This window comes from Ranitomeya imitator, chromosome 1 (genome assembly GCF_032444005.1).
Source record: "Ranitomeya imitator isolate aRanImi1 chromosome 1, aRanImi1.pri, whole genome shotgun sequence".
Classification (NCBI taxonomy): Eukaryota; Metazoa; Chordata; class Amphibia; order Anura; family Dendrobatidae; genus Ranitomeya; species Ranitomeya imitator.
The window spans coordinates 1,044,967,537-1,044,992,772 of record NC_091282.1 but is presented as its reverse complement, the minus strand read 5'-3'; the positions used below and the strand labels follow the sequence as shown (position 1 = coordinate 1,044,992,772).

Genomic DNA, 25,236 nt, shown 5'->3' with positions numbered 1-25,236 from the left:
TGTTTCCATTTTGAATTTCTCTATCACCAGGTATTTGTTTAGTTGTTTCAAATTTATTATCACCCTGAAAGTTCCGTCCGGCTTGGTTCGAAGAAAAAGTGGAGAATAAAATCCACTCGTCTCTTCCTGTTGTGGAACTTCCTGTAAGACTTTCTTTTCCAGAAGACTGAGAACTTCCCTCTGGATACTCAGTTGCTCGATCTCCGACTTTCTTTGTGGTGTAACCACAAACTGACTGTGTGGCATTGTGTGAAAGGCTGGTTTTAGGCCCGTCTTTATGATGTTTAAAGTCCAGGCACTTCCAGAAATTTTTTCCCAGGTTTGAAGAAAGTGAGTCAGTCTCCCTCCTACCTGCGGCGCACCCTCATTGTGGCTGTTTTTTATTCTCCGGTTTGTTAAACATAAACCCTCCTTTTTTGAATTTTCTGTCTTCCCACCCCTCCTTTTGGTTTTTTGGGGGGCGTCTTTGTGTGAACCTTCTCCCTCGAAAGGGCCGCCTGTAAGACTGATTTGGGAATCCTGGAAAGGCTTTCTTTTTATCCACCGCTTTTTCGAGGACATCGTCTAGGGTGGGACCGAACAAATATTCCCCTTCACACGGTATGGAACACAGCTTGGCTTTAGTTTGCAGATCCCCCGGCCAGCACTTCAGCCATAATGCTCTCCTAGCCGCATTTGAGAAAGAAGCTGATCTTGCCGTCAGCCTAACTGAGTCTATTGAGGCATCTGCTAGATACGCAGCGGCACCTCTCATTGCTGACACTGAGTCCAGTATAGACTCTCTCGGGGTTTTATTTTTTAATTGAGTCTCTAAATGATCTAGCCAGACCATCAGAGCTCTCGCTGTACAAGTAGCAGCTATACCGGGTTTTAGCCCCCCGCTGGCGGCCTCCCAGGACCCCTTTAGAAAGACATCGGCCTTTTTATCCATAGGATCCTTGAGGGTTCCCATGTCCTCAAAAGGCAGAGCGAATTTTTTGGAGGCTTTCGCAATGGCGACGTCTAATTTTGGCGCCTTTCCCCATGATGCGCAGGCTGTGTCGTCAAATGGGTATTTCCTTTTGGGTGTCAACAGTACTTTTTTGTCTGGTCTTTTCCACTCCTTTTTTATTAGGGTTTGTATTTTTTCGTTTAATGGGAATACTCTGTACATCTTTTGTTCCAGGCCACTAAACATTAGATCTTGTACGGATTTTTTGGAACGAGTGTCCGCCAGGCCCATTGTCGCCCTAACCATTTTTACCAGTGCATCTGTTTCATCTATTGGGAAACAGTTGCGGCCGCTTTCTGAAGATGCGGAGGAGGATGCTGAAGCTGTAGAGCTATCTGAATCCTCACTCGTGCTATCTCCCTCGCTGGAGCTGTAATCTGGAGTTTTTTCTTTACGTTTTCTTTTACGGTTTTTTACGCTTTTTAGTGCGTCTGCCACCTGGGTTTTAATTAAGTCTTTTAATTCAGATGTGAAACTCGGCGTCTCCTCATTAATGGTGTTCCTAATACATGACGCACAGAGTTTTTTAACCCACGAATCTGGCAAATCTGCTGAACAAAGTGGGCACACTTTATGTTTACTTTTCCCTTGGCATTTCTTTCCCTAGGAAACAATAAACCCCTATTAGGATATACACTTTCACGGAGGTCACTTACCCTCCTAATGTGAGGAAGATACCGGTTGTGGCTTTGAGGATGCCTCCTCCACTTGAACCACCGTCTCCCTCCTGGATCCACCAGAGCCTCTGCTGCGCTGGGATCCTGAGCTGCTGCGCTGCGTAGGTTTCCGTGACAAATGGCGCTCCTTCGGATTCTTTTTCACAGGGGCCTGTGAAATTTCTTCCACCGACTGCTCTATTCCACTCATGGTGGTAATTACTGAGCAGCGGTATGCCCCTTTTTTTCCGGTTTTATGCTGACAGAGCGGCGCCAGGTAACTTCCGGTTTACCCAGAGGTACCTTGCGCCGACCCCGGAAGTGACCCCCGCGCCTGCGCAGTAAGTTGCCGGACCTCGCGCACGCGCTCACTACTTGCCGGCACACAGGAGGGACGGAGCTTCTGCAGCCGCCGCTACACCCTGCGTCCTGCCGCTTGTCGGTGACCGGCGTCACCACCCCCTGTGCGCCTCATGGACCGGCGGAGGAAACCTCCAGGTAGCCGCCGCTACCTATTACCGACCACTCCATTGAAAAGAGAAGAGGCAGGCTCGGTCCTCTTCACTGCCTCCCCTCCGCGCATATCCACGAGGCCCGCCGACCCCGGAACGCGCCTTCAGGGAGGAATCCACCTGAGACCGTGGCAGGGCCCCCCGCTGCCTGAACTCGGCCCGATGGTCCCTGGACTCCTGAATGGTGAGCTGTGGGATCCCCGTCGGGGACAGGAAACCGAACTGAGGTGGAGGAGAGGTCCCGCCTTTTTAACCTGTGGGTTTCCTGTCCCTGAGGGCGGATCCCTCTCTCTCTCGTTAGTGCCGTCATGGGGTAAGAGAAAAACGCTGGAAACCAGCACAGTGCCGGATATAGTCGCCAGCAGAACGCGCGATGAAGCAGGAGCCCCCCCCTGTGCAGCCCTCTGACAGCGCATAAGGTTAGACATAAAAAAATCCACATATAAATATATATATAAATATTAAAAGACGGTGCAGGCACCCTAACTCCTTACACCCTTCAGAAGGCGAGGAGAGGGACCGTCTGCCTCCTTTAAACACCGTAGTCGTGCATTGGTGATGAAGTGGAGGCTGCACGGAGAAGGAATGAATGCCTGTACAACCTAGGGTTCCGTTACCTCAGGGTGGTCAGGTTCTTAGTCCGGCAAAAAAATCCCACGTCGCGGGAGAGGATACGTGGAGGCGACACTCCACGTGCTCGCCCGTTGTTGGTTTGGGGAGATCGGACCCCTTCAAAAGGGTCCGTCGCCCCTGTCTTATCTTCAGAGAAAAAAGCATCTGGGAAAACCCAGAGATGTGCCTCCTACGGACACTAAGCATAAACTGGAGCTGTCAGGGCCAGTGGCAAGGTGTATACTATGGAGGAGGAGCTAACTTTTTTTTTTTTATACCTACTTAGTGTCAGCCTCCTGGCGGCAGTAGCATACACCCACAGTCCTGTGTCCCCCAATGAGACGATGGAGAAAAGAAAGCATTTGCACTACTAAAGGAGGATGGCACCATTGAAACTCTAAAAAACGATAGGGAGAAAAATACTTTATCTAAAAAACTAATTAAAGCTGCCAAAAAGGAAACAGAGAAGCACATTGCTAAGGAGAGTAAAACTAATCCCAAACTGTTCTTCAACTATATCAATAGTAAAAGAATAAAAACTGAAAATGTAGGCCCCTTAAAAAATAGTGAGGAAAGAATGGTTGTAGATGACGAGGAAAAAGCTAACATATTAAACACCTTCTTCTCCACGGTATTCATGGTGGAAAATGAAATGCTAGGTGAAATCCCAAGAAACAATGAAAACCCTATATTAAGGGTCACCAATCTAACCCAAGAAGAGGTGCGAAACCGGCTAAATAAGATTAAAATAGATAAATCTCCGGGTCCGGATGGCATACACCCACGAGTACTAAGAGAACTAAGTAATGTAATAGATAAACCATTATTTCTTATTTTTAGGGACTCTATAGCGACGGGGTCTGCTCCGCAGGACTGGCGCATAGCAAATGTGGTGCCAATATTCAAAAAGGGCTCTAAAAGTGAACCTGGAAATTATAGGCCAGTAAGTCTAACCTCTATTGTTGGTAAAATATTTGAAGGGTTTCTGAGGGATGTTATTCTGGATTATCTCAATGAGAATAACTGTTTAACTCCATATCAGCATGGGTTTATGAGAAATCGCTCCTGTCAAACCAATCTAATCAGTTTTTATGAAGAGGTAAGCTATAGGCTGGACAACGGTGAGTCATTCGACGTGGTATATCTCGATTTTTCCAAAGCGTTTGATACCGTGTCGCACAAGAGGTTGGTACACAAAATGAGAATGCTTGGTCTGGGGGAAAATGTGTGTAAATGGGTTAGTAACTAGCTTAGTGATAGAAAGCAGAGGGTGGTTATAAATGGTATAGTCTCTAACTGGGTCGCTGTGACCAGTGGGGTACCATAGGGGTCGGTATTGGGACCTGTTCTCTTCAACATATTCATTAATGATCTGGTAGAAGGTTTACACAGTAAAATATCGATATTTGCAGATGATACAAAACTATGTAAAGCAGTTAATACAAGAGAAGATAGTATTCTGCTACAGATGGATCTGGATAAGTTGAAAACTTGGGCTGAAAGGTGGCAGATGAGGTTTAACAATGATAAATGTAAGGTTATACACATGGGAAGAAGGAATCAATATCACCATTACACACTGAACGGGAAACCACTGGGTAAATCTGACAGGGAGAAGGACTTGGGGATCCTAGTTAATGATAAACTTACCTGGAGCAGCCAGTGCCAGGCAGCAGCTGCCAAGGCAAACAGGATCATGGGGTGCATTAAAAGAGGTCTGGATACACATGATGAGAGCATTATACTGCCTCTGTACAAATCCCTAGTTAGACCGCACATGGAGTACTGTGTCCAGTTTTGGGCACCGGTGCTCAGGAAGGATATAATGGAACTAGAGAGAGTACAAAGGAGGGCAACAAATCTAATAAAGGGGATGGGAGAACTACAATACCCAGATAGATTAGCGAAATTAGGATTATTTAGTCTAGAAAAAAGACGACTGAGGGGCGATCTAATAACCATGTATAAGTATATAAGGGGACAATACAAATATCTCGCTGAGGATCTGTTTATACCAAGGAAGGTGACGGGCACAAGGGGGAATTCTTTGCGTCTGGAGGAGAGAAGGTTTTTCCACCAACATAGAAGAGGATTCTTTACTGTTAGGGCAGTGAGAATCTGGAATTGCTTGCCTGAGGAGGTGGTGATGGCGAACTCAGTCGAGGGGTTCAAGAAAGGCCTGGATGTCTTCCTGGAGCAGAACAATATTGTATCATACAATTATTAGGTTCTGTAGAAGGACGTAGATCTGGGGATTTATTATGATGGAATATAGGCTGAACTGGATGGACAAATGTCTTTTTTCGGCCTTACTAACTATGTTACTATGTTACTATGTATATTGGCCAGTCACGTAGTATATTGCCCAGCTACATAATATATTGCCCAGCCACGTATGTCACAGGTTAAAAAATAAAACACATACTCACCTTCCGAGGGCCCCTTGTAGTTCGGTCACATGACCGTGACGACATGGCAGGTCCTTCTCGCGCAGGACCTGTGAGGACGTTGCGGTCACATGAATTCCATGACAGACAGAGGCCGCAACCAATGAATATCCGTGACAGAAAGAAGGACAGACAGAAAGACGGAAGTGACCCTTAGACAATTATATAGTAGATAAAGCGTGTCAGGATGGCAGCATAATCCTTTTTGACGAGTATTTTGGGTCATTTCAGTCTACTTTGATCTTGTGTATGGACTTTAAGTGATAAGGTATGTAGCGTAGCCATCAATTTATGTGAATGAAAACATTCTTTGTTGCACAAATGAATATGATGCTAGTGTAGTATACTGAAAACTCCATATATCACGAGTCTACAAATAAAATGTGCAGTAAAGGAGAATCAGAAACCTGAGAATGTGTCATGTCGGAGAGGGAAAGTGAACAGTACCTTTCTGATACAAGCTGTACAGCGTAATTTTAGGATTTCGGCAGATACATTTCTGTATACTTTGCTCAAAACTACAAAGCAAACACAAATGTGTAACAGCACGACAGTCACTTGGTACTATGCACAGTATTTGATGTCAGTTTAAGAAAATGAATTGCTTTTTAAATACCCCATTCACTAAAGATGCAAAGTACATGAAATATAAAAAAAACAACAACACACATTACAGGTGGAAACAAAGGATATGTATTGGTGCAGGCAGTGTGAATGAGACTAAACACAGTGCTTCCATTATGTACAATAAAGGAGAACCCCCAAAAAAAGTCCACAATCTGTACAGAAGATGTTAGAAGTCAAAATTACCTGGCTTTCCAATGTCTCCAGTTTTCGCTTTCGCGCATGAAGAGCCTTGCTGGGAAATGCCCAAAAATAATTGGAAGTGCCGATGCGCTCAGAATCTACCATTGCATCATCCACCAGGCTTTGCAGGACATCCTTCACGGACATGGAAGCTGTCAGCAATCATAAATCCATTAGCCGGGAACACGTATACAGGGAGTATTGCTAATGCATCCCACTGACTGGGCATGGCTTTATTATCCCACCTACGACATGTCACAGAGAATTTTATACATTGAATAAATTCAAAGAGAATGCCAAGATTGTGCAAAGCAGTCAACAAAGCAAAAGGTGGCTACTTTGAAGAACCTAGAATATAAGACATAATTTCAGTCGTTTCACACTTTTTTGTTAAGTATATAACTCCACATGTGTTAATTCATAGTTTTGATGCCTTCAGTGTGAATGTACAATTGTCAGTCTTGAAATACAGAAAAATCTTTAAATGAGCTGGTGTGTCCAAACTTTTGGTCTGTACTACTGTGTATATTTATGATTTATAAATATCTATATACATAATTGTGTAAGGGGTACTTCCGTCTGTCTGTCCTTCTGTCACGGTTATTCGTTTGCTGATTGGTCTCGGCAGCTGCCTGTCATGGCTGCCGCGACCAATCAGCGACGGCCACGGTCCGATTAGTCCCTCCCCTACTCCCCTGCAGTCACTTCCCGGCGCCCGCTCCATAATCCCCTCCGCTCACCGCTCACACAGGGTTAATGGCAGCGGTAACGGCCCGTGGTGTAACGCACTCCGTTACCGCTGCTATTAACCCTGTGTGTCGTGTCCCCAACTATTTACTATTGATGCTGCCTATGCAGCAACAATAGTAAAAATATGTCCTGTTAAAAATAATAAAAAATTTAAAAAAACCTGCTATACTCACCCTCCGCCGCCTTTCTTGCTCCTCGCCACGCTCCCCGGACCGCTCCATTGCAAGCGGCAGCTTCCAGTGAGGTCCCGTCCCAGGGCTGGTGTGCGACAAGGACCTGCCGTGACGTCACGGTCATGTGACCGCGACGTCATCATAGGTCCTGCTCACACCAGCCCTGGCACCGAAAGCTGCCGCTTGCAATGGAGCGGTCCCGGGAGCGTGGCGAGTAGCGGGAAAGGCGGCGGATGGTAAGTATAGCAGGACTTCAACGGGCTATAGGTGAGTATATGTTTATTTTTATTTTTTTTAGTCTCTATACTACGTGGCTCTGTGCTGGGCAATATACTACGTGCCTGGGCAATATACTATGTGGCTCTGCTACACACTATGTCGCTGGGCAATATACTACGTGACTGGGCAATATACGTGGGCTGTGCTATATACTATGTGGCTGGGCAATACGTGGCTGGGCAATATACTACGTGGCTGGGCAATATACTACGTGGCTGGGCAATATACTACGTGGCTGGGCAATATACTACGTGGACATGCATATTCTAGAATACCCGATGCGTTAGAATCGGGCCACCATCTAGTAATTTATAATTGTCCAATACAATTCTAACTCCAATCCTAACCACATTTTTATCTCAAAGGGGGATTTGATTTGAGGAGGTGTGTCCAAACTTTTGGTCTGTACTGTGTATGTATATATAATATATATACATACACAGTACAGACCAAAAGTACACAGTACAGACCAAAAGTTTGGACACACCTCCTCAAATCAAATCCCCCTTTGAGATAAAAATGTGGTTAGGATTGGAGTTAGAATTGTTTTGTTTTTTTTAAAAAACAAACAAACAAAAAAAAAAAGGGTGCTTGGTTATGCATGGAGTATCGTGGATCCCCGCATGTTTTGCTTTTGTGTCCAACAGCCACGAAACATGGGACTCAAGCAGGTCACTCGAGCACCCGCGATATCTGGTGCATACCCGAGCACCTGATGCAAACTGGAGTTGTGAGCACTTGCGATCAACACTAATGATGACATATTCAATGTTACCAAACTCTAGGTTGTACCCGTGAGTTCAAAATGCTCACTATACCTCTGGATAAAATCCTTGAGGGGTGTGGTTTCCAAAATGGGGTCACTTGGGAGTGTCCACTGTTTAGGCACAGCAGGAGGTCTCTAAACGCGATTCCAGGTAATTTTCTATTCAAAAATTTAAACTGCTCCTTTGCTATGCGCCCAAACAGTAGATTTATCCCACAAATGGAGTATCTGCGTACTGTGAGGAAGTGAGGATCATATGCAAGGGTCAACATGTATACCCCAGGATGCGCATAGAAGCATATTGAGGCTGCTGGAGTGCATTGCAGTCACAGGCAACAATGTGATTGCAGTGCAAAATAAAAGTAAGTTTGGTCTTGGGCAAGCTATTTGCCCAAGGCAGATTTAAGAAAACCCGGCATGGGCTTTTATTTTTGGGGCAAACTACAGGATGGTAGTGGGGCAGTTAGATCCCTCCAGACCAGGTCTTATAAGTGGCCCATGGCCACAGATTACATTTAAAAACCCTGCATCAAGAGTTGGGTGGGTCAGAGTTTGTTTACAAACTGCAGAGCAGGTGGCTCTGCAACATCCGGCTTAGGTGTGCAGTTAACACAGAGCCAAGGGAAGCGAATGCTTGGTGCCCCTCAGCATGACACGGTGGTACTGTCGCACACATCAACCGGTCTCTGATATGGACTGTTTTGACGCCCCGGCTGCGATCAAGAGGATTCCGTTATTTTGTCTTTGTATGTTTCTTTTGGACATTAATCCCTTAGTGACAGAGCCAATTTGCTACTTAAAGGGAACCGGTCACTCCCCCCAGGAGCCACCTTGTGCAGCACTAATGCTGTATTCTGTCAAGGTGGCTCTTTTAGTTCAGGTCCCTGCCAACATTGAAATAATAGTTTTTTAGAATTTGCCCCTCATACCTGCAGTTTGTCAGGGGGGCATGTCTTTTCCCAGGGCCTCCGTGCGCCACCTCCATTTCCTTCCTGAACGTCCCTGGCGCTTGCGCTGTAAGTTTTTTTCTCTGGCATGAGCAGTTTGCGCTGCCCTTCGACTCCCATCACATGATAGGAACTTACAGCGCAGGCGCCGGGGACGTTCAGGAAGGAAATGGAGGTGGCGCCCGGAGGCCCTGAGTGACGGCTGGGAGGGATTTGTGTCAGGGAGAAAAGACATGCCCCCCTGACAAACTGCAGGTATGAGGGGCAAATTCTAAAATCGATTAATTCAGCGTTGGCAGGGACCCGAACTAAAAGAGCCACCTTGACAGAATGCAGCATTAGTGCTGCACAAGGTGTCACTTTTAGTTAAAAACACCAGGGGGGGTGACAGGTTCCCTTTAATAACCAGGCCAATTTTTACAATTCTGACCACTGTCATATTATGTGGTTATAACTCTGCAACGCTTCAACGGATCCCGCTGATTCTGAGATTGTTTCTTCGTAACATATTGCACTCCATTTTAGTGGTAAAATTTCGTCTATATGACTTGCGTTTATTTATGAAAAAACGGAAATATGGCGAAAGTTTTGAAAATTTCGCAATTTTTTAAAATTTGAATTTTTATGCCCTTAAATCAGAGAGATGTCACACAAAATACTTAATAAATAACATTTCCCACATGTTGTGTCAGCACAATTTTGGAAACTTTTTTTTTTTTTTTTAAAGGAAGCTACAAGGGTTAAAAGTTGACCAGCGATTTCTCATTCTTCCAACAAAATTTACAAAACCATTTTTTTTTTTTTAGGGACCACTCACATTTAAAGTGAGTTGGGGGGGGTTAATATAACAGAAAATACCCAAAAGTGACACCATTCTAAAAACTGCACCCCTCAAGGTGCGCAAAACAACATTCAAGAAGTTTATTAACCCTTCAGGTGCTTTACGAGAACTAAAGCAATGTGGAAAGAAAAAAATGAACATTTTACTATTTTCACAAAAATTTACTTTAGAACCAATTTTTTTTTTATTTTCATAAATTGTTGTGCAATTTCTCCTGAGTATGCTGATACCCTATATGTGGGGAAAAGCCACTGTTTGGGCGCATGGCAGGGCTCAGAAGCACAATTTGACTTTTTGAACGCAAAATTGGCTGGAATCAATGATGGCGCCATGTCGCGTTTGGAGACCCCCTGATGTACCTAAACAGTGGAAACCTCCCCCAATTCTAACTCCAACCCTAACTCCAACACACCCCTAACCCTAATCCCAACCATAACCATAAAAACACACCCCTAACCACAACCCTAACACACCTCCAACCCCAACGATAACCCTAGCCACAAACCTAACCCTAATCCCAACCCTAACTTTTGAAAAGTTGAAAAGTTCCAGGGGGCCGAATACTTTCGCAAGGCACTGTATCTCGGAACTAATCTCCCGATATCTTCCAACTCAAAGTGAATCTGTCACCCCAAAATTTACCTATAAGCTAGGGCCAACAGCATCAAGGGTTTATCTTCAGCATTCTGTAATGCTGTAGATAAGCCCCCGATGTACAGTAAGCTGAAAAGGTAAGAAAAACAAGTTAGATTATACTCACCCAGGGGCGGTCCCGTGCGGTCCAGTCCGATGGGCATCACGGTCCGGCGCCTCCCATCTTCATACGATGACGTCCTCTTTGCTTCCTGCCGCGGCGCCGGCGTACTTTGTCTGATCTGTTGAGGGCAGAGCAAAGTACTGCAGTGAGCAGGCGCCGGGAAAGGTCAGAGAGGCCCGGCGCCTGCGCACTGCAGTACATTGCTTTGCCCTCAACAGGGCAGATAAAGTACGCCTGCGCCGGAGCCGCAGCAGGAAGCAAAGAAGAGGACGTCATCGTATGAAGATGGGAGGCGCCGGACCGTGACACCCATCGGACTGGACCCCTGATGCTAGTTGCTTTAGTTTATAGGCGAATTTTGGGGTGACAGATTCTATTTAACCTCCAATCCTCTAAAGACATCCTTCTCTGCTCCGCACTTATACACTGATCATCCAACCTCCTCCAAGACTTTTCCAGAGTATCCACCACTCTCTGGAATTCTGGGCCCCAACCTGACCGATTATTCACCACATTTGGAATTTTCTGACGGAACATGAACACCCATCTCTTCAAGAAAACTTACAACCTGCAATGACCCCACTGCCAGTTCCCCACCACCCGAACTACTACAAACCCCCCAACCTTCTGTCACCTTTCCCCTTAGCCTGTAAAATGTAAGCTCACAAGAGCAGGGCCCGCTCCCCTCTCTACCAGTCTGTCATTGTTAGTTTCTGATCTGTAATCTAGATTTGTATTTTGTATGTACCGCTTCTCATGTACAGCACCATGGAATCTTTCGTGTGCCAAAAATAAATAAATAATAATATTAAACTAAGATAAAAAGAAATATTTGCATGGCACAAAAAATCTGTTTAGTTGATTTTATTTTAAGGCTACACCTTCTTTTCATCGTAACATCTCAATATTTTGAGCATGCACTATTCTGTCACACATTTAATGAACTTATTTTTATCTATGCATTAAAAATCTTCTGGCCCTTCTCTGTCATGGTATTCCTGTGTTGTCATGTCACATACATGTATGGGGGACAGAAGGCATAGTAGACAGCTGTATGTGTAGACTTCTGCACTCTAAGTGCACACAAGCAACTTTCGGTCCTTCTATGGTGTGTGAAGAAAACACACTGCAGACAATCACATTTTTTTCATTGACGAAATCTGTATGTGGAAAAAAAAATAAAAAAATTAAAAAAGTAAAATCGCAGCATGCACAAGTTTCTGCTGTGTGCGCCGGATGAGACATGCCCATTCAAGTCAATGGGTGGGTAAAAACAATAAATAGTCTGATGCTGTTAAAAAAATGGATTGCACAGGGATGACAAGTGTGGGGAAAAAAAAAATCACTTCTCTAGATGAAACTAACAATTTTTTATACGCTTGTGTGATCTTAGCCTTCGTGTGATCCAGATTCTGCAATGGTCACATGCACATTTTTTGACCTTAGTCTTCATCTATACCCGTACCATACACCTTCTTCCCACTGACCACTTGAATCTTTTGAATCTTGTTTTTAATACTTCTAGCTGGAATAAACAATCACATGTAATATAATCTGAACATTGTAAAAAAATAATCAGTATTTAAAAATGGGAGATTCAGAAAACCAGCCTTACAAATCTCACGCTTTATGGCCATAGAATACACCTACAAGTGACATAAAAACAGTAGACCAAAGTCCATTTACTTACTAATTCCCTTCTGCTTTGGGGCAATTTTTTCTAGGTCCTTCAGTTGGAATACATCCTTCTAGTAGAAAAAAACATAATGGACAAATATGAGTAAACCACATATTTTTGAAATGTCTGATGTTGCAACTAGAAAACTATTTAGAATTGAGAGTCCTCAGTGGTTGATACCTTTTAATGGCTAACTGAAAAGATGGTAACAAATTGCAAGCTTTCGAGACTACAGGTCTCTTCATCAGGCAAAGACTAAAGCAAATTCTGAACAATCAAGTTGATGTTGCAACTGACATATAGCACATTGGCACAATAACGCTGCATGCATAGTGTGCCGCCATATCATGCTCAGCACTGGCCTGCATTACAGGGTGGCTTTCATAGGGACTGGGGAGTATAGAACCATGATTTGGAGGACTTACAAAGTTAAACAGAAGTGTATAGGAGCCCACTTATAAAATTAAGCACACGAGGCCAAGAACAATGGCCATCCACACTGTAAAACTATGACACTGCGTCTTTGCAGCATTTTTTTTTTTAGGTTTTTGAATGCAAATTAAGAGCTGCTTTTTATAGTGAGTTTTCAGAAATCTCATGCACATGCTTCTTTTTACTTTCCTATCTGTACAAATATCAAAAGACTGACTGTCACTTCCTAAACAGAAAACAGATGTGTACAGGTTCTTACCAAGAGTAGCCATCTCCATATCTGACAAATCAAATAGCACTCTGTAGCGCTATAGCATGCAAACAGGGAATATATTAAATTAGATGGTAGCCCGATTCTAACGCATCGGGTGATCTAGAATATGTATGTCCACGTAGTATATTGCCCAGCGACGTAGTATATGGCAAAGCCACGTAGTATATTGCCTAGTGACGTAGTATATTGCGCAGCCACGTAGTATATTGCCCAGCGACGTAGTACATTGCCCAGCGACATAGTACATTGCCCAGCGACGTAGTACATTGCCCAGCGACGTAGTACATTGCCCAGCGACGTAGTACATTGCCCAGCGACGTAGTACCTTGCCCAGCGACGTAGTACCTTGCCCAGCGACGTAGTACATTGCCCAGCGACGTAGTATAATGCCCAGCGACGTAGTATATTGCCCAGTGACGTAGTATATTGCCCAGCCAGGTTTGTCACAGGTGAAAAAATAAAAAATAAACATATACCCACCTTTCCGAGGGAGCCCTTGTAGTCTACGGCAGGTTCCGGTTCCGGTATCAGAGCGCAGGACCTGTGATGACGTCGCGGTCACATGACCGTGACGTCATGGCAGGTCCTTGTCCCGCAGGGCTTGTGATGACGTGGCGGTCACATGACCGTGACGTCATGGCAGGTCCTTCTGCCAACGGAACCTGCAACGGAGATGGCGGCCGGCGCGAGCTGCAATGGAGGGTGAGTATAGCAGGTTTTTTTTTTTTTTAATATTACATTTTTTACTATTGATGCCGCATAGGCAGCATCAATAGTAAAAAGTTGGGGACACACAGGGTTAATAGCGGCGGTAACGGAGTGTGTTACCCGTGGCATAACGCGGTCCGTTACCGCCGGCATTAACCCTGTGTTAGCGGTGACCGGAGGGGAGTATGCGGGCGCCGACTGCGGGGAGTAAGGAGCGGCCATTTTCTTCCGGACTGTGCCCGTCGCTGATTGGTCACGGCAGCCATGACAGGCAGCTGCCGAGACCAATCAGCGAATGAATAACCGTGACAGAAGAACAGACAGAAGGAAGTGACCCTTAGACAATTATACAGTAGATTTGAATTTAATTACTGCTCTAGATCCAAGAAGTATCATTTCTCCTTGCGGAAAGTGACATGTTAAGTATGTCGAAATGAGGAGACGTATAGCCACAATGCTCCTCTGGGAAATATGCAAATTACTGCTCTAGAAAATAGGAAAAAATTAGACTATTTTGCACAGAAATTGGCCAATTAATGTGTGCCCGGCAGCTGTGATAAGGCGATTCTTTCTGCTGGAAATCTATCCTAATGTAATTCTTCTAATATAACAATAGCCTACAATGACAGGTGCTTCTCACAAAATTAGAATATAATTAATAAGTTAAATTTATTTCAGTTCTTCAATACAAAAAGTGAAACTCATTATATAAAGTCATTACAAACAGAGTGATCTATTTCAAGTGTTTATTTCTGTTAATGTTGATGATTATGGCTTACAGCCAATGAAAACCCAAAAGTCATTATCTCAAATTAGAAGACTTTGTAACACCAGCTTGAAAAATAATTTTAAAATCGGAAATGTTGGCCTACTGAAATGTATGTTCAGTAAATGCACTCAATACTTGGTCGGAGCTCCTTTTGCATCAATTACTGCCATCAATGCGGCATGGCATAGAGGTGATCAGCCTGTGGCACTGCTGAGGTGTTATGGAAGCCCAGGTTGCTTTGATAGCAGCCTTCAGCTCATCTGCATTTTTGGGTCTGGTGTCTCATCTTCCTCTTGACAATACCCCATAGATTCTCCATGGGGTTAAGGTCAGGTGAGTTTGCTGGCCGATCAAGCACAGTGACACTGTTGTTTATAAACCAGGTATTGGTACTTTTGGCAGTGTGGACAGGTGCCAGGTCCTGCTGGGGAATTAAATTTCCATCTCCAAAAAGCTTCTCGGCAGAGGGAAGCAGAAAGTGCTCTAAAATTTTCTGGTAGACGGCTGCGCTGACTTTGGTCTTGATAAAACATAGTGGACCTACACCAGCAGATGACATAGGTTCAAAAACCATCACTGATTGTGAATCCTTCACACTAGACCTAAAGCAGCTTGGATTGTGCCTCTCCACTCGTCCTCCAGACTCTGGGACCTTGATTTCCAAATGAAATGCAAAATTTACTTTAATCTGAAAACACCACATTGGACCACTGAGCAACAGTCCAGTTCTTTTTATCCTTGGCCCAGGTAAGACACTTCTGGCATTGTCTATTGGTCATGAGAGGTGTGACACAAGGAATGCGACACCTGTAGCCCATGTCCTGGATACGTCTATGTGTGGTGGCTCTTGAAGCAATGACTCCAGCAGCAGTCCACTCCTTGTGAATCTCCCCCAAATTTTTGAATTTTTTTCATAACAATCCATTCAAGGCTGCGGTTATCCCGTTTGCTTGTGCATCTTTTTCTACCAGACTGTTAGGACTACAGAGATGGGTACGAGAGTGGACCCTCTGGACCGTGGAAGTCCCCCTCGTGGGCGAGCAGACCCGGTGTTAACCAACCCCTATACAGGGGCTGTTTAGGAGCAGGCCCAGAGGTTACCTTACCACGGTAGCGGATACCAGAAGGGACGGCTCAAGTAAATGGAAGGTTGGCGAGAGGACAAAACTGAGGACCGGAATCAGCAGCGGGAAATCCAGACGCAGAAGGTACGGGAACGGAAGGCAGGAACGTCAGAGGAGAACCAGGGACGGAGAGGGAACTGGAACAAAGAAACGGAAAAAGCAAACACAGTAAATACTAGCGCCGAGCACAGAGCTAGTACAGAGGTAAAGCGAACGGCCAGAGACTAAGCAAACACTAAAGACACTCAGGCACCTCCTAGCAGAGGAGGTGGCCTGAAATACCGTGCTCTCCATGGTGATTGGCTGCAGATGCACCACACCCGGTGCTAGGAGATCCGGAGCCGAGAGGCTGTATCTAACGCTGAAGACTGCGCGCCTGCGCAGGAGCGCCGGAAGTAAGGACGCAGGAACGAGCGATGCCGGAAGAAGATGGCGCAGCCCGAGAGGAGGAGAGGGCAACGCGCCGAGCGCTGAAAGAAGAGCGGTGAGCAGCCGCAGGAGCAGAGCGGTGAGCAGCCGCTGTAACAGTACCCCCCTCTTTAAAATCCCCCTTCCTAAAACTAGAGAGGAATTTGTTAAGTAGACGAGGTGCATCAATATTCTCCCGAGGTTCCCAGGATCTTTCCTCAGGCCCAAACCCCTTCCAATCCACTAGGAAAAACTCTCTCCTGCGAATACTCTTCTTGGCTAGAATATCCCTCACTTCAAAGATGTTATCAGCATGGACAGGCTGAGGAGAGATGCAGGAAGAAGGATGGAAGCGATTAAGAACAACAGGCTTGAGCAGAGACACATGAAAAGTGTTGGGAATCCGGAGCGAAGCGGGCAACTTCAGCTTGTAGGCAACTTCGTTGACTCGACTCAGAATCTTGAAGGGACCGATGAAACGAGGACCAAGTTTATAGGATGGTATCTTGAGCCTAATGTAACGAGAGGCAAGCCAAACTTTATCGCCTGGTAAAAATGAGAAAGAATCTAAGCGCCTCTTGTCGGCATGTCTCTTCATTTTAACAGATGTCTTTTTGAGGGCTTCTTTAACCTCACCCCAAATTGCAGAAAAATTCAAAGTCAAAGAGTCTGCTGCTGGAACTCCAGTATAGGAAGAAATTGGAAGAGGCATATTCGGATGTTGTCCGAATACGACAAAAAAAGGAGATTTAGCTGAGGATTCACTAGAATGGTTGTTATAGGCGAATTCGGCCCAAGGCAGAAGGTTTACCCAATCATCTTGGTGGGAATTGATGAAATGACGAAGATAGGCAGTCACAATCTGATTTGTCCGTTCAGCTTGACCATTAGTCTGAGGGTGATAGGCTGATGAGAAATCTAGTGATACCTTCAAAAGTTTGCATAACGCTCTCCAGAACCGTGACGTAAACTGGACTCCTCGGTCAGACACGATGTTTAGAGGGAACCCATGGAGTTTGAAGATATTGGAAATAAAGATCCTCGCCAATTCTGGAGCTGAGGGAAGTCCAGACAAGGGAACGAAATGGGCCATCTTAGAGAACCGATCTACCACCGTAAGGATGACTGTACAACCAGAGGATCTCGGTAAATCGGTAATGAAGTCCATGGCAATGTGTAGCCAAGGACTCGAAGGCACAGGAAGAGGAAGTAACCCTCCACGAGGTAATTGTCTAGGCACCTTGCACTTGGCACAGGAAGGGCAGGAGGCGACAAACTCCTCGACATCATGACGTAACGAGGGCCACCAATAGTAGCGAGAGATGAGAAGGAAGGTTTTTCTAATCCCGGCGTGGCCTGCCAGTTTGGAGGAATGTCCCCAACGCAGCACTGTCTCTGTGTCCTTCTCAGTGACAAAAGTCTTACCCGGAGGTGGACAGCTTATACTTAAAGGGGCCACAGTAACGATTTTACCAGGATCCACAATATGCGCTGGTTCCTCGTCGATGTCCTCAAGCTGCGATAGTCTGGACAGGGCATCTGCTTTGACGTTCTTGTCGCCAGGACGAAAACGAAGCTCAAAGTCGAAGCGGGCAAAAAACAGGGACCATCGAGCTTGCCGTGGATTAAGTCTGTGTGCGGTCTGAAGATAGGCCAAATTCTTGTGGTCAGAAAAAATCACAAACGGATGAACGGCTCCCTCCAGAAGATGCCTCCACTCCCCTAGAGCCAGCTTTATGGCCAAGAGTTCTCGGTCCCCAATGGTATAATTACGTTCCGATGCTGAGAATGTCTTGGAAAAGAAGCCACAGGGAACCAGGCGACCAGTAGAAGATCTTTGAGAGAGCACTGCCCCGGCACCGGTCGAAGAGGCATCCACCTCGAGAATGAATGGTCTATTGATCCTCGGATGATGTAAAACTAGAGCGGAGGAAAAGGATTGCTTCAGAAGCTCAAAAGCTTTTTCGGCCTCTGGGGTCCAAGACTTCGGATTGGCACCTTTACGAGTGAGAGCAGCAAGAGGCCGAACTACCGAGGAGAAATGTGAAATAAATTGCCTGTAGTAGTTGGCGAACCCTAGAAAGCGCTGGATGGCTTTTGTTCCATAGGGATGTGGCCAACTGAGAATGGTTTTCAGCTTCTCAGGATCCATCTTGAGACCAGTATCCGAAATGACGTATCCGAGAAAAGGCAGTGAAGTTTGTTCGAAGAGACACTTCTCAAACTTAGCACAAAGACGATTCTCTCTAAGGCGTTGCAAAACCAAACGGACGCTTCTTCTGCGAGATGATAGGTCAGCCGAAAAAATTAGGATGTCGTCTAGATATACTACAACACAAGAGTAAAGAAGGTCTCGGAAAATGTCATTGACGAATTCTTGGAAGACAGCGGGAGCATTGCAGAGACAGAACGGCATGACCAGGTATTCATAATGCCCGTCCCGAGTATTAAAGGCAGTCTTCCATTCGTCGCCGGCCCGGATTCGAACTAGATTATAAGCACCTCGAAGTTCCAGCTTCGTAAAGATTCGTGCCCCTCTTAATCGGTCGAAGAGTTCAGGAATAAGGGGCAGAGGGTACTTGTTCTTGATAGTAATGTTGTTCAAACCTCTGTAATCAATGCAGGGTCGAAGAGATCCGTCTTTTTTCTTGACGAAGAAGAACCCCGCACCGGCAGGGGAAGAAGACTTTCGGATGAATCCCCTAGATAGATTCTCTTGGATGTACTCAGACATAGCTTTAGTCTCAGCAGGAGACAGAAGGTAAATTCTCCCTCTAGGTGGAGTGGAACCGGGAAGAAGTTCAATCGGGCAATCGTAGACTCGATGCTGAGGAAGACTCTCTGCTTCTTTCTTGTCAAAAACATCAATGTAGGACTGATATGGAGTAGGTAGTCCAGGGAGAACGGAATTAGTCGGAAGCGAAACTACAGGGCGAACAGGCAGAAGGCATTGTGTTTGACATGTAGATCCCCAACGGAGTACATCACCAGAACGCCAGTCCAGGGTGGGTTCGTGCAAACGGAGCCAAGGTAAACCTAGAAGCAGAGTATGGGTTAGACTAGGCAAAACATAGAGAGTTATCTTCTCACGATGAAGAGCCCCGATACATAGGTCTATCTCCTCCGTGATCAAAGTGACGGCGTCTTGCAAGGGTCTCCCATCTACGGAAGCAATCTGACGAGGGGAATCCAACGAGAGAAATGGAACGCGAAGCCTCCGAACCGCCTCAAGACTGATAAAGTTGCCCGCCGCGCCCGAATCCACATACGCGACCTCAGAAAAACGCTTCTGATTAAGCACTAACAAAACGGACAGAAACAAGGGTTGAGAGGAATCAGAAACACCTAGGGAGGCCTCTCTTACCTGTCCTAGGCGGAGGAGTTTTCCGGCCTCTCAGGACATGCTCGTAGTAAATGTGAGGCGCTACCGCAGTAAAAGCAGAGTCCTTGGGATCGTCTCTCCCGACGGCGTTGCTCTGCTAGCTTGACCCGATCTATTTGCATGGGCTCTGGCAAGGAAGTTGTAGTAGATGACAAGGGAAGCGGACTTCCTGACCTGCGGATGGGAGGTAGAGAACGAACAGACCTCTTTTCTCTAGTGGCCTCACGCGTTCGCTCCTGAAAGCGTAGGTCTATGCGCGTGGACAGGGAAATGAGATCATCTAAAGACGTTGGGGTATCCCGTCCAGCCAGCTCATCCTTTATTCGACTGGACAGGCCTCGCCAAAAGGCGCCTACCAGGGCCTCGTTGTTCCACCCTAATTCAGAGGCTAAAGTACGAAAACGTATGGCGTATTGGCCAACAGATAGAGAACCTTGCTGGAGGTTGAAAAGCGACTCAGTTGTGGAAGCTAGGCGCCCGGGCTCATCAAAAACCCTGTGGAAAGTCTCTAGGAAAGAAGCCAGTTGGGTAACTACGGGATCATCCCGCTCCCACAGAGGATTGATCCAGGCCAAAGCCTCCCCCTCTAAATGAGATACTATAAAAGCCACTTTGGCCCGGTCGGAAGGATACTGTTGGGGAAGGATCTCAAAGTGGAGGCGACACTGGTTCAGGAACCCCCTACAGAGCTTGGGATCCCCGCTAAACCTGGGAGGTTTGCCGAGGCGAGGAAGCGGATGGGGCGAGGGAGTCGAATCTTGCGAAGCCTGAGCGGAAGCCGTAGAGAGAGACTGCAAATTAAATAAACGGTCGTCTATGGAAGCCAAATAGGATAGCATACGTGCCTGCGTATCGCGTTGTTGGGAGAGTTCCTGCTGCATGACTGCAATTTGATTAGTATTAGCAGGGTCGGCGGTTTGCAAAGAGGTTAGGCGAGACTCCAAATTTTTTAAGAAGGACATGATTCGCTGCTGATTGTCGCGTATGTGTGCCAGTTCCTTCTGAGCAGAAAACGCAGCACCCGCGGGGTCCATGGCCTGAGTGTACTGTTAGGACTACAGAGATGGGTACGAGAGTGGACCCTCTGGACCGTGGAAGTCCCCCTCGTGGGCGAGCAGACCCGGTGTTAACCAACCCCTATACAGGGGCTGTTTAGGAGCAGGCCCAGAGGTTACCTTACCACGGTAGCGGATACCAGAAGGGACGGCTCAAGTAAATGGAAGGTTGGCGAGAGGACAAAACTGAGGACCGGAATCAGCAGCGGGAAATCCAGAGGCAGAAGGTACGGGAACGGAAGGCAGGAGCGTCAGAGGAGAACCAGGGACGGAGAGGGAACTGGAACAAAGAAACGGAAAAAGCAAACACAGTAAATACTAGCGCCGAGCACAGAGCTAGTACAGAGGTAAAGCGAACGGCCAGAGACTAAGCAAACACTAAAGACACTCAGGCACCTCCTAGCAGAGGAGGTGGCCTGAAATACCGTGCTCTCCATGGTGATTGGCTGCAGATGCACCACACCCGGTGCTAGGAGATCCGGAGCCAAGAGGCTGTATCTAACGCTGAAGACTGCGCGCCTGCGCAGGAGCGCCGGAAGTAAGGACGCAGGAACGAGCGATGCCGGAAGAAGATGGCGCAGCCCGAGAGGAGGAGAGGGCAACGCGCCGAGCGCTGAAAGAAGAGCGGTGAGCAGCCGCAGGAGCAGAGCGGTGAGCAGCCGCTGTAACACAGACTTTTTCCTTCCACTCAACTTTCCATTAATATGCTTGGATACAGCAATCTGTGAACAACCAGCTTCTTTAGCAATGACCTTTTGTGGCTTACCCTCCTGTGTCAAAGACCGCCTTCTGGACATCTGTCAAGTCAGCAGTCTTCCCCATGATTATGGAACCTAATGAAACAGACTAAGGGACCTTTGTAAAGACTTAGGAAGCATTTGAAGGTGTTTTTGGTAATTCTAATGTACTGAGAATGACTTTTGGGTTTTCATTGGCTGTAAGCCATAATCGTCAACATTAACAGAAATAAACACTTGCAATAGATCACTCTGTAATGACTCTATATAATATGAGTTTCACTTTTTGCATTGAAGAACTGAATTAAATTAACTTTTTGATGATATTCTAATTTTGTGAGAAGCACTCGTATATGGGAAAGTAGGATCCTGCTGTGAATAAAACCGCCAGAGGCTGAGGGGTGGAGTGCTCAGTAAGAGAGCAAATGTATACAAATATCAAAAGACTGACAGTCACTTCCTAAACAAAAAAACAGGTGTGTACAGGTGCATACAAAGAGTAGCCATCTCCATATATAGGCTATGAGAATGAGAGGAGTTATCACAGGATAGGTGACAGCAGAGAGAATCGCCTTATTGTGGCTGCCAGGTACACATGAAATGGCCAATTTATGCACAAAGTATTCTCCTTTTTTCCTATTTTCTAGTGCAGTATTGCAATAAAATTTTCATATATTTCATGTTTTCATGCTATAGCGCTACTTTATTTGTTTTTTCTTTCCTGACAATTGGAAAGGTGTAGTGTTTTTTATTTTTAAATCTGCAGTATGTCAATTCTTTCAGTGGTTTTTTTCACCATAAGATTGCAAAGTATAAAAACACAACCCTGTGTTTTTTCAGCGATTTTGGTCAACAAGACTAACTTTATTAAACATGTGCTGTAGACAAATGACTCATACAGTACAGACCAAAAGTTTGGACACACCTTCTCATTTAAAGATTTTTTTGTATTTTCATGACTATGAAAATTGTAAATTCACACTGAAGGCATCAAAACTATGAATTAACACTTGTGGAATTACCGTATATACTTAACAAAAAAGTGTGAAATAACTGAAATTATGTCCTATACTCTAGGTCAGTGGTCCCCAACTCCAGGCCTCGAGGGCCGCCAACAGTGCAGGTTTTCAGGATTTCCTTAGTATTGCACAGGGGTTGGAACCCAACCCCTGTGCAATACTAAGGAAATCCTGAAAACCTGCACTGTTGGCGGCCCTCGAGGCCTGGAGTTGGGGACTATTGACCTAGGTTCTTCAAAGTAGCCACCTTTTGCTTTGATGACTGCTTTGCACACTATTGGCATTCTCTTGATGAGCTTCAAGAGGTAGTCACCGGGAATGGTTTTCAAATCACAGGTGTGCCCTGTCAGGTTTAATAAGTGGGATTTCATGCATTATAAATGGGGTTGGGACCATCAGTTGTGTTGTGCAGAAGTCTGGTGGATACACAGCTGATAGTCCTACTGAATAGACTGTTAGAATTTGTATTATGGCAAGAAAAAAAGCAGCTAAGTAAAGAAAAACGAGTGGCCATCATTACTTTAAGAAATGAAGGTCAGTTAGTCCAAAAAATTTCAAACTTTGAAAGTGTCCCCACCTGCAGTGGCAAAAACCATCAAGCGCTACAAAGAAACTGGCTCACATGAGGACCGCCCCAAGAAAGGAAGACCAAGAGTCATCTCTGCTTCTGAGGATAGGTTTATCCGAGTCACCAGCCTCAGAAATCGCAGGTTAACAGCAGCTCAGATTAGAGGCCAGGTCAATGCCACACAGAGTTCTAGCAGCAGACACATCTCTACAACAACTGTTAAGAGGAGACTTTGTGCAGCAGGCCTTCATGGTAAAATAGCTGCTAAGAAACCACTGCTAAGGACAGGCAACATGCAGAAGAGACTTGTTTGGGCTAAAGAACACAAGGAATGGAAATTAGACCAGTGAAAATCTGTGCTTTGGTCTGATGAGTCCAAATTTGAGATCTTTGGTTCTAACCACCGTGTCTTTGTGCGACACAGAAAAGGTGAACGGATGGACTCTACATGCCTGACACTGTTGGGGATTTATTCAAAACTGAAGGCATACTGAACCAGCATGGCTGGCTCCAAAAACAAGAAACAAAATCCGCACTCACAGCCGGTTAAAGTTAGAGATACTGGGTGGAACCTTATATCATGCGTATAATCTGCCAGTATAAAGGGTTTGGGTGCTCCTTATGAAAAAAACAAAGTCTTTAATCCAATACAACAAGAGAAAAGTAGAAAGGAGCACCCACCATCCGGAAATGCAATTCAGGCTTTAAAAACGTTAGCAAGGTCTTACAGGATAGCGTGGGTGTCATGAGACGGCCGTTTCACGCCGATGCGCTTCTACGGGTCCCAGGATTTATTCAAAACTGAAGGCATACTGAACCAGAATGGCTACCACAGCATCTTACAGCGGCATGCTATTCCATCCGGTTTGCGTTTAGTTGGACCATCATTTATTTTTCATCAGGACAATGACCCCAAACACACCTCCAGGCTGTGTAAGGGCTATTTGACCAAGAAGGAGAGTGATGGGGTGCTACGCCAGATACCTGGCCTCCAGTCACCAGACATGAACCCAATCAGGATGGTTTGGGGTGAGCTGGACCGCAGAGTGAAGGCAAAAGGGCCAACAAGTGCTAAGCATCTCTGGGAACTGCTTCAAGATTGTTGGAAAACCATTCCCGGTGACTACCTCTTGAAGCTCATCAAGAGAATGCCAAGAGTGCGCAAAGCAGTCATCAAAGCAAAAGGTGGCTACTTTGAAGAACCTAGAATATAAGACATAATTTCAGTTGTTTCGCATTTTATTTTTAAGTATATAATTCCACACGTGTTAATTCATAGTTTTGGTGCCTTCAGTGTGAATGTACAATTTTCATAGTCATGAAAATACAGAAAAATCTTTAACCCCTTAGTGACAGAGCCAATTTGGTACTTAATGACCGAGCCAATTTTTGCAATTCTGACCACTGTCACTTTATGAGGTTATAACTCTGGAACGCTTCAACGGATCCCGCTGATTCTGAGACTGTTTTTTCGTGACATATTGTACTTCATGTTAGTGGTAACATTTCTTCGATATTACTTGCGATTATTTATGAAAAAAACGGAAATATGGCGAAAATTTTTAAAATTTTGCAATTTTCAAACTTTGTATTTTTATGCCCTTAAATCAGAGAGATATGTCACGAAAAATAGTTAATAAATAACATTTTCCACATGTCTACTTTACATCAGCACAATTTTGGAAACAAAATTTTTTTGTGTTAGGGAGTTATAAGGGTTAAAAGTTGACCAGCAATTTCTCATTTTTACAACACCATTTTTTTTAGGGACCACATCACATTTGAAGTCATTTTGAGGGGTCTATATGATAGAAAATACCCAAGTGTGACACCACTCTAAAAACTACACCCCTCAAGGTTCTCAAAACCACATTCAAGAAGTTTATTAACCCTTTACGTGCTTCACAGGAACTGAAACAATGTGGAAAGAAAAAATGAACATTTAACTTTTTTTTGCAAACATCTTAATTCAGAACCATTTTTTTTTATTTTCACAAGTGTAAAAACAGAAATGTAACCATAAATTGTGTTATGCAATTTCTCCTGAATACGCCAATACCCCATATGTGGGGGTAAACCACTTTTTGGACGCACCGCAGAACTTAGAAGTGAAGGAGCGCCGTTTGACTTTTTCAATGCAGAATTGGCTGGAATTGAGATGGGACGCCATGTCACGTTTAGAGAGCCCCTGATGTGCCTAAACAGTGGAAACCCCCCACAAGTGACACCATTTTGGAAACTAGACCCCTTAAGGAACTTATCTAGATGTGTGGTGAGCACTTTGAACCCCCATGTGCTTCACAGAAGTTTAGAACGTAGAGCCAAGAAAAAAAAAAAAATAAAAAAAAAAAATCGCATTTTTTCTACAAATATTTTTATTTTCACAATACCCTTGTATTGTACCAGGATAAATTAGACCACTAAAGTTGTTGTGCAATTTCTCCTGGGTATGCTGGTACTCCATATGTGGGGGTAAACCACTGTTTAGGCGCACAGCAGAGCTCGGAAGGAAGGAGCGACGTTTTGGAATGCAGACTTTGATAG

At 45.2% G+C, this 25,236-nt stretch overlaps 1 protein-coding gene across 1 annotated transcript in view; it reads right to left on the bottom strand.

Annotated features, from left to right (window-relative positions):
- The window catches only part of MND1 (meiotic nuclear divisions 1), a 209,212-nt gene that overhangs the window by 163,256 nt on the left and 20,720 nt on the right, over window positions 1–25,236 (bottom strand). The window contains exons 3-4 of the mRNA XM_069744092.1: window positions 12,229–12,286; window positions 6,029–6,177 (exon numbers count right to left, since the gene is read on the bottom strand). Coding sequence (XP_069600193.1) covers window positions 6,029–6,177; window positions 12,229–12,286 — 207 coding nt within the window. The remainder of the gene's footprint in view (window positions 1–6,028; window positions 6,178–12,228; window positions 12,287–25,236) is intronic.